At 39.8% G+C, this 12,832-nt stretch overlaps 1 protein-coding gene across 1 annotated transcript; it reads right to left on the minus strand.

Moving 5' to 3' along the window:
- Positions 1 to 7,308: 7,308 nt before the first annotated feature.
- LOC115390628 (snake venom serine protease KN13-like) lies at positions 7,309 to 8,905 on the minus strand. The gene is made up of 6 exons (XM_030094550.1): positions 8,864 to 8,905; positions 8,599 to 8,785; positions 8,136 to 8,315; positions 7,981 to 8,042; positions 7,687 to 7,856; positions 7,309 to 7,607 (listed from the first exon to the last, which is right to left on the minus strand). Exons 1-6 carry the CDS (start codon positions 8,901 to 8,903, stop codon positions 7,437 to 7,439), a joined length of 810 nt encoding a protein of 269 aa, XP_029950410.1. The 5' UTR covers positions 8,904 to 8,905; the 3' UTR covers positions 7,309 to 7,436.
- Positions 8,906 to 12,832: the final 3,927 nt, after the last annotated feature.

Below are 12,832 nucleotides of genomic sequence, written 5' to 3' on the forward strand. Positions count from 1 at the left end.
ACACAAAAGCTTCAGAGACACGGGGCAATTGGTTCAAATAGTCAAAACACGTCTAAATGATGACAAAAACATGGAAGAATAAAGAAATCATTGGTCTGGTTGGTTATTTTGTTTCAGTTGCAAATTAACGAGGATGTTTTAAGGAGAATGGAAAAATCCAGGGGTAATCCATTACTGATATGCATGTGCCGCCAGCGGAGCTCGCCAGGTGCAGAAAATCACCCAGACCACTTTTAACTGTGCAGAAACAAAACTTTCTGAAACAAGAATGCAGAAGTGATTCAGAATCAGAAAAACCTTTGCTTGTCCTCGCAGGGCAATGAGCGGAGTGTGTGGAGGGCGAAAGCAGCAGGTTCTGTAGCGGCAGCCAGGCCTGTTACCAACGCCGCAGGCAGCTATGTTCATTTACTTGGTCTTATGTCCTGGAATGTGTCCAATTCATGTTATTCCTGGTAGTCAATGGGTTGAACAAACCATTCTCATCTGATGTTTGGCCCGTTTGACCCGCTTCGCCCCGGAACACCCGGAATTTATTCATTTCTCTGCAATAAAACCAATAATGTAAAAACCAAGTGTGTAGTAGAGTATTTGCTCCTTTATGCATTTGCTTCATTATCATGATAAAATTCTACTTTGTCAATAATCTACTAAGTTAAGCATATAAAAAAAAATCTTTCATAATGGAAGCAGTGCTGTCAAGATTGTAATGATGCATTAAAAGCAGGCAGCGGGAAGATGTTTTAAGTAGAGGTGACTGGCAACCGAATGAATGAAGGAGTGACGTGACTGCATTTTTTTACCTGCTGTATAGTGCAGCCACGGCAGCACCCCCCCGCCCTGCCCCCCTTCCCGCGTTGGTGCTCAATAGTGCTGCATTTCTTGGATGTAAAAGATTTTTTTGTAGCTTTTGTGCCGTTTGCCTATCAAAAATAGTCGTCATATTAATTCATTGAGGATTCCTCTGCAGCACTCTCAATTTAATCTGGAAAAAAATATTGATTTCATTAAACCAATGACAGGATAGTATGTCATTGGCTTTATCACATTCAAAATGGTAAACATGATCACATTCTTACAATAGTCAGTGTTAGATTACTGGTTATTACACAACTTCCTCCTCATCAACTACTGAACTGATTTTTTTTCACGTTGTCTCTGTCATCGCTACCACGGCCACAAGAGGGCGCAGTTTATATCATTTTCACACTGATTTCACCATTTCAGGCCCAGAGAGAACACACTGCAGTGATTACTAATTATTGCCTGAGCTGAAAATATCTCTGTATAAGAAAGAATGGAACTCAAGGGTGTGAAGTATCAGCAGCTAATCTGATGCTGATTAATTTAATTAAGATGTGTGAAGATGGTTGTAACATTCACCAACAACTCATCTAACGTACGTGATGCAGGGGAAGTTATTTTCTGCCGGTTATTTATGAGAAAGTGGAAGCTTCACTGACGGCTCAAAGTACAACTGTCACTGGATGAACAGTGCACAGCTGCTTTAAAAATATCTATTATTAATATCATGAGGAGATGCTGCATCCTTCCTCTCACCATCCTCTGCCTCCTTTCACACCCTTCATGCCCTCTCCGTGGATCTTGTCTCCCAGTCCCTCCTCTGCTTCCTTACTGACAGCCTCTCATCTTCATCACCATTTCCCTCCTCTTCTCTCTTCTGCCATTTGATTGGATTGTTGTTTTCTCCCTGAAGCTCACACTTTCACGTCTTGCCTCTCCTTCTGGTGCTGCTGCTGATTACTTTTTATGGATTAGCAGCAGACAAATGATCAGTGTCACTCAGACTGTTTCTGGTTTGACAGATGGATGATGCACAGAGAGGAAACATGTTGCTGGCACTGTGAGACTAGAAACACGTGATATATTTAAAAAAAAAGACAACTATTAATGTACAAAATGCGCAATGTTTTGGGTAAATGGTCAATGATTATGTTAATGAGTTGAACTAACACTGAAACTGACTTTTGGTTAAATTGACTCCAAAGTGAAACGAGCATTGAAGTTTCATCCAACCCAGAGCTGCTGTTACCTGTGAGGAGAATCCTGCTCAAAAACACACATCTGATACAACCTCGGAACAGATGAGATAAGAGGACGGAGAGAGGAAATGCTTCCTTAAAATCCACATAACTTTACATTTCATTTGTGATGCCACGCGCAAACCACGAGCGGGCAGTTCTGGGATTAAAATAGCCTGAAGAAGGAGGGGGAGAAGGAGAAACGCGCTTACCTCTGTGCAGTTGTCTTTCCTTTCCATCAGCGTGGAAATGGAATCAAATTGGCGTCCAGACCGTCGCGGTCCTCGCGCAGCTCCGTGTGAGAGCGCAGGGAAACCAAAGTGCAGCCTCGACCCGCCCACCCACAACCCCGATGCGCAATTACGCACGCACACAAACGGCATCCGCGTGAAACAGAGCTTCACCTGCCTTCACCACGACGCACAGATCCGTGACAGATGTGAACACCAATACTTTTAGACTGTTATGTGCTATAAATGTTATTTCTGCATGATTCCAACCTTGTGTGTTTATTTTTTGTAAAAAAAAAAAAAAAAAAAAAAAAAAAAACAATCACAGAATTTGCGTATTTTCTAAACCACAGTTCCTACAATATATATTTTTTTCTTTTTTCGTTGTTTAGCTAACAGAATACATATTGTATAAGAAAATGAAGAAAAAAAAGTATTTTACAGTAAGAACCTTGAAGCTCATGAATGACTGAATACTGAACTCATACTTCCAACTTCCGAGGAAATTGCTATCATTATTATATCCACAGTCCACATACAAAGTAACTTCCGTCCATCAGAATACAATATACTGTAAAATAAACACAAAGAACAAAAAAAGAAAAAAGAAAAGAAAAGGAAAATCATATGTAGCCTACAGTGCTGTTTCCAAGCTCACTTCTTCACAGCCCCCCCTCCTCACCCGCCTGGTCGGCTCCTCACCCTCATGTTCACAGGCTCACGTCTGGTATTCTGAAGTTTGTTCTTGACCAGTTTTTACAGTTGAACAGATGATTTTGCAGGTGATGACTGATACAATGAAATGATGCTGACATGTTTTGGAGAGATCAACCATTAATCAATCAGTTTAGATCAACATGATATATTCATTTGGAAATTTCCCTAAATCTTGCCTGCCTGTGCTTAATCATTAGAAAGATGCACTGAGACATTGAGACTCGGACTAAGACATTTACAATGTGGTGAAATGAAAGAGAAACACCGTTCTGCTGAGAGCAGCTGCAGTTTGGAGGTTTGTAAATGTTGTTTTGAGAATTTGTTTCAAGAAATGATCCAAACGAATGCAGAAAAACTGTAATAAACATCTTTTTGACAAGAACTCACTTTCCATCCAAACTGTCTGGCTGTGCTTATGCTTAGTCAAGCTCGAGGATGTCAAACATAAGGCCTACGGGCCAAAACTGGACCACAGAAGGCTCCAATCTGGCCACATGATGAAACCACCAAGCAAATGATCAAAATTTCAAAGACAACATATAAAAATAAAACATTCCTTTCATACAACAATTCAAGTGAAAACGCATCGTTTATGAATTTTGTTTCAGAAAAGTTTTACATTTACGTGGCAACATTTAGAGAAGAGTCACTTCACATGCTGAAAGTCCATGTAGTTCTCATGTGGAGCCACAGGGTGGTGCTGTTGGTTGTTCTTGAAATGAAACTAAACCAAATGATATAAACTTTAAACTGCCAAACAAAAGGCCACAGCAGCTTTCCATATTCATTTCAAAATGTGGCGTAGAGGCCAGAGACCCGAGCTGCACCCGGCGTGAGTGGACCATGATGAAATATTGGTGAAACTAATGGTTTTTGGACGATTAAAGCTGTTTTAGTAGCAGCGTCACCGATACCCCGTCTGCTAGACGTATATGGATGTCCGCCGCTCGATTTTGGATCTAAGTTTCTCCCAAAGCACTGTTCGGATCAGAGAAACTTTCTGGGTGAGTATATTGTTCTACTTAATTCTACAACAACGTGAAAGCTGTTTAAACCGTACTTCCCCTTTAAAGCGATACTTCAACATTTTGGCAAATTGGCCCATTTAGCGCAATTCCTTTGTCATTTCGAACAGCAGACTTACTTTTTTGGTGAGGGCGAGCTGTTGTTTATTCAGAGGTGAGTCGAGGAGATTTGCGGGACGGACACAATGGAAGTGGATGGTATTTTGGTTCCCCTCGCCAAACTCATCAAATACACAATCCAACAACCCCAAAACACTTTGGTGGACACGTTATAATCCGCACATTCACTACACTGTGGAACACCAACAAATAATATTGTCGCGTTACGACACTGAAGCAAATACTGGGAACTACTTTTTCTTTTGAAATCACTACGCCCAGACGCCATGTTTAGTAAGTAGTTCCGTCCTAGCAATCTTCACATAAACAACTCAATCTGGTCATTTTGCATCAATATTTCACAGCGTAGTGAATGTGCGGATTATAACATGTCCACCAAAGTGTTTTGGGGTTGTTGGATTGTGTATTTGATGAGTTTGACGAGGGGGAACAAAAATACCGTCCACTTCCATTGTGTCCGTCCCGAAAACCTTCCCCGACTCACCTCTGAATAAACAACAGCTCGCCCTCACAAAAACAGTCAGTCTGCTGTTCGAAATGAATAAGGAATTGCGCTAAATGGGCCAATTTGCCAAAATGTTGAAGTATTCCTTTAATCAGTCGACAGTTTGTGATTTTGGTTTGCGCCCATGAACCACTGCAATGTAAATGTATGCTTCTTTCCTGACATTATTTTATTTTTTAAATAATTTGACTAAAGTTGTCATGCTGATGAATGTTTTCAATCAAAGTAGATGATAGTTCTATGTAAACATATAACTAAAGCTGTGTTTACTTCACAAAGTTCATGTCTGTCATCACTACCTTGTCTCGGTGACGGTGGACATGCTCACTGAAACTGCTGCTCTGAGTTTCAGTCCTCCTTTTATTTACATAGAAATGAATCCTCATACATTGTGATGGCATTTTATTGATTGATTGAATCTTTTTGCCATTTCAGGGATGTCGATCTTCAAGAAAGCCGTGATAGGGACAGAACCATTTTGGGAGTCTACGTCATCCAGAGTGAAGAAGCCGACGCCACAGATCCACCCGAGGATGTTGGCATCATTGTTGAAGGATTCTCAGTGCTCCTAGATTAGAGAGACGTGGCAAATGACAGTGCACTCTTGCTTGGCGTGACATACTGTCTGAACTTGAGCTATCCCAAGGACCTGAAGTACACGTTCGAGTTTTTATAAAAAGTGCTCATGGATTTGGATGGGAAGAAGCTCTCCACAAAGGTGCAGGTCCTCAAGAACAAACTGTGCGAACAAAGTCATTGGACTTCTCTTTAAGTTTTCTAAACTGGGACTCTTTTTAAATGCTCATTGAACATAAGGTTCAATTGTGTTCACTGTGTACATATTGCTTCTTGTTATTATAGACTTTGTGAATTAGATGTTTGAAACTGCTTCTGTAACTTCGATTGCTGTTGGACAGTAGAAGCTGCAGTCTGAAAACAATTCTATTGTCTGAAGACCATGTTATTTTCCCAGTCACTGCACTGAAATTTTTTTTGTTGTTATTGCTTATGAAAAGTCTTTATTTTGTTCAGGCAAGATTGATGTGTCTTATGTTACTTTTTAATGTTTCTTAACCCTTTAAGCCGTAGGCTATTTTTACAATCTCTGAAATGTTTGCTGTCAGGCCCCCAATTGGGGGTCGCTAGGGCTTAAGTGGCGTTGTGTTTTAAGGTTGTCTGCCTGCCTGGAAGTTCTTAAGATTTAGCGTAACACAGCGTATTTTAGTACTGTCTTCCTGAGTATCACTTCATGTAAAACATTCAGTTTAATATACACCTTGTGTATTATTTGTGGGATTTGTTAAGCCTTGAATGTGTTGAACATATTCGCGAGTGGAATGTTTTTTTTTAAAAAGTGTTTGATTGTTTGACATGGATCCAGTCACGATTTTGTCAGTTGTCGGTTCAATAAAGACAGTTATATAGAATTGACTTAAGTTGTATTTATTGAACCTGCACACATATACAGAGCAAATCTTGTTAAATAAAATCAACAAAATACTGCAATGTTAATACAGCTTGACACAGTTTAGTAAATCAAACATAACAATGACATTTAAATGGAACATATTAAATATATTCAATATAATTTGTTTAAGTTAATGTAACTTAACTGGATGATGTATCATTTAATGCACACAGTTTAGTTGAATTTATTTAAAAATACATTGTCAGAATTAATTGTACAGTTGATGTTAGATTTACTCAACTGAGTTTTGTGGGACCGGTTGACGATACTGGGTTGAGTAAATGCAACATTTCATTTCTTTGAGTGTGAGATGTCAGTGCTGCTGGCATGAAAGCTCCTCCTCACTGCAAAATGCAACCCGGCTTCAAAGTCATTCTGTCAGGCTGAGTAAAATAATCAAGAGCTCATGGTGTCAAAGGTCAAAGTGAGAGGGTGAGTTTTAGGATGTCTTTTATAAACATACAGAGAAGGGACCTTTAGCAATTGTTGTCTCGTTATTGTGAGAGAGTTTTCTCATTCGGACGACATGATTGTCTCATTACAATTCAAATATTCACACTTCCAGCATCAGTAACTCTACAACATGCATAAGTGAGTTCAAAAATGACCCCAAGGTTCATATTCTTCAATATCTTTGAGAGTGAAAGTTTTTATATGTTCATATTCCAGGTATTCCTCATTGTGGCATAAGCCCTTCGGCTTTTTTTTTTTTAAATGTTTCATACATTTTAAGGGATTGCCGTTTTTGTATCACTTCCCAAACTTTCCATAAAAACTCCTACCACCAAGAATATTGGAGATAAAAACTAATTGTCTAGTCAGACAGGAATTCAAGATTAAATAAAAAATCAAATGCATAATTTGAGAGTTACTAAACATCTGAAGCTTAATGAATCTGTCGGTTAGTGAGCCGATTTTAGATTCATTTCAAATAATATTCCTGAATCAAGACTATGGCTTCATTCAATTCCCTTCCAAAATTTCAAGACGTAATGAAGAAGAAGAAGAAGAAGAAGAAGAAGAAGAACTTAGCAAATCAGATACCAACAAGTACACTGGGTGGCTGCTCAACTGTTCTGTAGATTTCATTACATATTATTGATGATTATTCCAGTCATGAAAAGGTATTCTTGAAAATATAATGAAAGTTGGTGTACAGTTTTTCTTTTTTCAAAGCAGTTCCATTTATTTTCATCTGCACTGAGAGACGGGAGAGAACAACAGCTGTAATGATGAGACTTTATAGGCAAGCAATAAACTGGAAGATCGATATCAGGAAAGAATGAAGTTGGAGCAGATGCACAGCATGTTCAAATTTATGCAGTTATTCATTTAGCCATGACCACGATTTGAGTTGTTGCTGATGATGTTCTTGATCCAATTCATGTAACTGCAAACGTCTATAATGCCAGCTGCTTCAGTGCAGGCGAACGAAGGATCACCGGTGAAAGAAATGACTCCATAAATCTTGTGGTCGTACTCCACACCTCCACCAGAGTCTCCCTGAAAAAGAGTTGCAGGTTATTTAACTATGCTGGGAGAGTGTGGAGCGACTTTAGGCTTCGAAGGAACGGGAACTCACTCGACATATGTCCTTTCTCGGGCTTTGAACACAGAACCAGTGCTGATGCAGTCTGGCTTGGTCTTCGACATTCAGAGGGTCCTGGGCATCGATGTTCACAATGTTCCAGAGATTTCTGCAGTCCACAATGTCAAAGTTGGCACATTGAAGAGTCCTGGACTCACCAGGTTCTACATGATAATGGAAAAACATGATGGTTTTTTTTCTACAATATATCTGATATATAAAAATACCATTAGCTATTTATGTTTTTTTCTTCTGAAATCAAATGTAATGAATTAAACTTTGTCTCACTTCTCTCATTGTATGGGCCCATCCGATCAGGACCATATCCTGCCGCCCGAACGCAGTCTCCGCTGAAATACAATCAAGAGGATGAGTTTGAACAGAAAAGGTTCTTAGAAGAAACCAGAGCTCTCAGACTTCTTTAGAGTGAAACTGTGACTCACATGGTGGGCCGATTTTGACAGTCAGGAAGAGGCACAGGTGTAATCGTGGACCGTTTCGGCAGCTTCAGCAGCATGATGTCATGACTCCTCCGATTTTGGTCCTGAAAGATGTGATGTTCAGTAATGACTTGAGGCTGCTCTCCTGGAACCGGATGAACTCCTACAGTTGCATTCATGGTCCTGAAAATAAACAGGGTTTTGTTTAATCTGCATCAGTTTTATTAGGAGGGTGAAGATGCTCTGTGCTGTGGAGGGCAGTGGTTCTTGAAAGAAATAAATTATGAACTAATAATAAAGCAGCTGAGATCAACGTCCAACTTGCAGACAGGAGCAGGAATGGTTTGAATAGGAGGGGAAATATTTATTTCAGGCTTTTAATGCATCACAGGTGCTGTGGATATGGAGTCAATCTAATGTTACAAACAATCAATAGCACTGACATTAAAGACTGGGACTTCCTCACCATCCGGGTTCCCAGCAGTGAGCTGCAGTGAGAATCCACTGGGACCTGATCAGAGAGCCTCCGCAGAGAGATTCATGTGTGCCGTTTGTCGCCACCAGTTTCACATGGTAGCGACGCTCGGTTCGTCGACAGGTCGAACCTCCAATGAGTCTCCTCTGACGATGCAGCTCCGAGCTCGTGGCGAGACCTGCAGCATCAGATTTTACATCACATTGTTTGTTTTCATGGGAGAAAACAACTGAACTAAAATGGAGTGTCGACTCACCAAGCCACAGCATGAGAAGAAGAAGTTTGAGGAGAGCCATCGTTCTCATTTGCTTCTTGATAACAGACGTCCCGCACGCTCTGCTTTTATAGCATGTCCTCACAGCCTGATTGGCCCCCGAGACACTAACTTATCTCCTTTTAAGGAATTGCTGACCTAATGGTCTTGTTCTAATCACTTCTTCTTATTTCACAACTACAGTGTCAAAACACTGACTGCAGGGGTTCTCATGAACAGGTTCGAGCAGAACATCAACTATGAATTACATACTGCTCAAGACAAGACATATTTTTTTTACTACAGAATGATGCATAAAACTCGTCCTTCTACTGAGTTCAAATAGCAAAAGCGCCATTTTTACTATTGCAGTGTGTCTGAGAGGCGATAATATGTTTGTTGAATAATAAGAGTGATAGATATGACTATGTTTGCCTATGTTGTGCTGACTTTGATGGGTGGAGAGAGGTGAACATTCAGAGCTGGTTTGTGTGTATGTGTGTGCGTGTGCTGTTTCGTTTTTGCTTATTGTCTCTTTTTGTTATTATTTTTGGTCAGTTTTTTTATTTTGTTTTGTTTGTCTTTTCTTATTATTTATGTGTATATATTGTAATTTTTCATATATATATATATATATATATATATATATATATATATATACATATATAATTTTGCTATCTTGTATTTTGTTACGCTACTCTGCTCTTATGTTGTTCTGAATCTGAGGATCCCCTCGAAAACGAGATCACTTATCTCAAGGGCTTATTCCTCGTAATAAAGAACTGTTAATAAAATAAAAGATAGAAAGTATCAATGAAGTATCAGTAACACTGAAGGAATGTCACTACAGTATTATGAATAGTGAAGAAATATCATCATAGTGCCAGTAACAGTTGTAGTAGACAGTAGTATAAAGTACATCCAGCAGAAGTTTTTGTGGCAGCCTGCACATCAGGGACACTAAATAATGAGTTCAAGATGTTTTCTGTTAATTCACAGTCATAAGTGTAACAGGTGTGGAAGTTCCAGGTTACTGCACAGAAACATGTCACCATATTTCACTTTTTAATTTAAAAATCTATTAATTAGCATTCAGTTCAATTCATTGCCTGTTCATCACAAACCCTGAGAACTTGTTCTACATTTAGCACATTTTTACCATCACCCTGTCTTTGTTGTCATGTTCTGACCTTGCAGTATGGTGTGTATGAAATGATGTGCAATGCATGTGATTGTCATGTAATATATCTTTAGTACAGTGTTCAACCTGCAACCAGACATTTTTAAAGCTGTAGCGTCAAAGTTAATCTAGAAAGAAAGAGACAAAGCTCCGGCACCGGGATCTGTTTCCTGTAGATGTAAGAACGTTACATCCACTCCCCGTCCAATCAGAACGCTTCAGCCCGCAGCATGAAAGTGGATTTAATCCTGTTTTTCCCATGTAAACACCAAGCTAATTCATTTGAAATGAACTAATTCAGAATTAAAAACGCCATGTAACTGTGGCCACAGACACACATTGTGCTCTATGCTGCAGTGCAGTTCGCTGTTTCCCCTTTGAATGACAGGACTCGAAACTAGAAGTGTTGGAGGTGTGATGCCGTGTCGGAGTCCCAGGTCTCAGAACTGCTGTCCGACTGTCGTACTTCCTTTGTCGTTTCTGTACTTCAGTCATGAGGTGCTTCTAGACTTTTACATGCTGGCTCTTGGAGAAGATATCAGTTTTTCTCCCTGGTTAGCTTCATCATGAAAGTCTTCGCTCTCAGCAGGTCCTCCATAGTGCATCTCAGTCTGACCCGGGGCTCTCTCTCTCTCCAGTGAGGGAGCAGCACAGTGTTCAGCCTCACTGCTCTCAGGGATCCACCCTCCATCGTCTCCTCGCTCCAGCTCATCATGTTCAATCAACCGCTCGTCATCAGGCTTCCACAACGCCATTCAACTCACCATCACCTGAAGATGATTCTTATTTTCAGACAAGATGGAGCACGACCAACTGTTGGGATTTCAGCTTTGTTGATTTGGCTATCAGTAAATCCAAGAATTAAAGATCTGATTTTCATCAGATAACCTCGGGGCGCCATCTACATCAGTAGGAAACGAAAGCCAATTCATTGTGATCAGTCTCATAAACTAGATTAAACTATTAATTTGGAATTTGGATTAATAATTTTACATTATTCCCAATTACTAAATTCTAACAGTAAAACCTGAAGGATTCTGGAGTTCTGAAACAGAAGAGGCCGACATTTTATTTATAACCGTCCTTGCTGTGGTTCCGGTGATGCTCTGGTTCTGCTGTGCCGTGTCCTTCGTGGGCTGGAGCAGTGGATCCCGGGCCGGTCGTGCAGTCAGATGTTGGAGGCTGACTCTCTGGTGAAGCTTGTCTCGGTTCTGCTCCAGGGTGCCATGTGCTGATAACCAGCGTTGAAGGGGCCAGGCTGAAGGAAGCTGGTCGCTTCACCTGTGAAGTCTCAAAGAACAGAGTCTGTGAAAGTGAAGGCTGTGTTCTGAATCCCAAAACAATGTTGGCATGATCATCTGGAACATGTTATTCACATCAGAGAACACACTTTTGAATCTTTACTTTGCTTTATAGACAGCACATTGCAAGTCGTGATAGTTGTTGAGTCATTCTTGCAGCAGAAGTGTCACAGAATGACAGCTGTTTTGAGAGATAAACTTCCTTGAAATGCTTTTAAAAATGATTACAAGATGTTCACTCAACTAGAGACAGAAGAAGGAAGATGACTTGTGGGGCTGATAAAGCTCATTATAGATTCAGGGTCTGATATCTTCTGACTGGAACAAAAAAAGAAAAACTACAGCAAATGAATGCTTATAAACAGTGGTGGCCAAGTTACTTCCTAAATATAATACAATTCATGTTATTTAGTTACTGTTATTTGTAAGTAATTAGTGACATTACTGTTTGTGAATTGTAATACGTTACACTACAGTTGCATTATTTCTGAGTTACTTCCACCAAAAGGACCTCAGAAATATTCATAGACATTCTACATTGCTGAAACGTCGTCTTTTGCAGCTCATTGTACATTCAGCGGATGGTGATGTAGCCTTATGTAGATCCTAAAACTATTCACAACTTCATACAACGGCCTGAGTGAAGAGTCATGGTGCAATGTAATAAGAAACAATGGCTGTCAGAACCACAAAAGCAGACCAAGGATCAGTTTAGTTATGATAAAGATGCTGCAAGTATTCGAAGTCTAGGCCTCTTTATAAAAGTGCAAAAGTAAAAAAAAATAAAGGCCTGAAAATAAAAGTGTTTTGACCTATTAGACCAATGGGATACACAGATCAGTCTTTTCACTTTCAACTTCACAAAAAAAAAAATTAGTGTATAAATAAAAGTTACAAAATCATGATTACAGTTTTTCACGATTGTTAACACGTTTCTCAATACATTAACGGCTTTCTCAATACTGCACAAACAAAACTGAAAACCGCACGCACAGCATGCTAAGCCTGACACTCCCTTTGCAAGAACACTCGTGCCATCAAATCTCTACATTGTGTTCACAAAATGGAGCTCATGTTTTCATTTGCTACACACAGCCGTATTTTACATACCATTCATTGAGCACACACAACTAAGCTATTGCTGCACACTACCAAGCATTTACTGCACACTGTAGTGTAAAATTGAAAACACTATTGTAAAATGGAACACACCATATGAATGACAGCGACTCTGGAAAATAAGATATTTCTCCTTTCGTAAAAATGACTCAACGTAGCCTACTTTTTTCATTAAAAAAAATGAAAACTTAAAACAGCTCAAATATGCAGCCAAAAATGTTTTATTTTTGGACACAGTTGAGGAATCATCATGATCAAGCATCATCATGCCTTTGGTTTCTGTCAGGCCAGAGGGCTTCGTCCACATCACAGGCCATGTTCTCCCTATGGAGACGCCTCTGGAAGAACCGCCTGGAGCACAGATCAGTCATT

This window comes from Salarias fasciatus, chromosome 6 (assembly GCF_902148845.1).
Source record: "Salarias fasciatus chromosome 6, fSalaFa1.1, whole genome shotgun sequence".
NCBI lineage: Eukaryota > Metazoa > Chordata > Actinopteri > Blenniiformes > Blenniidae > Salarias > Salarias fasciatus.

Coding starts and splice junctions, on each gene's coding strand:
- LOC115390628 (XM_030094550.1), bottom strand. CDS start 8,903: ATGGCTCTCCTCAAACTTCTTCTTCTCATGCTGTGGCTTG. Junction 8,786..8,863: donor TCTTCTCATGCTGTGGCTTG/GTGAGTCGACAC, acceptor CTGATGCTGCAG/GTCTCGCCACGAGCTCGGAG. Junction 8,043..8,135: donor TGTCAAAATCGGCCCACCAT/GTGAGTCACAGT, acceptor ATTGTATTTCAG/CGGAGACTGCGTTCGGGCGG.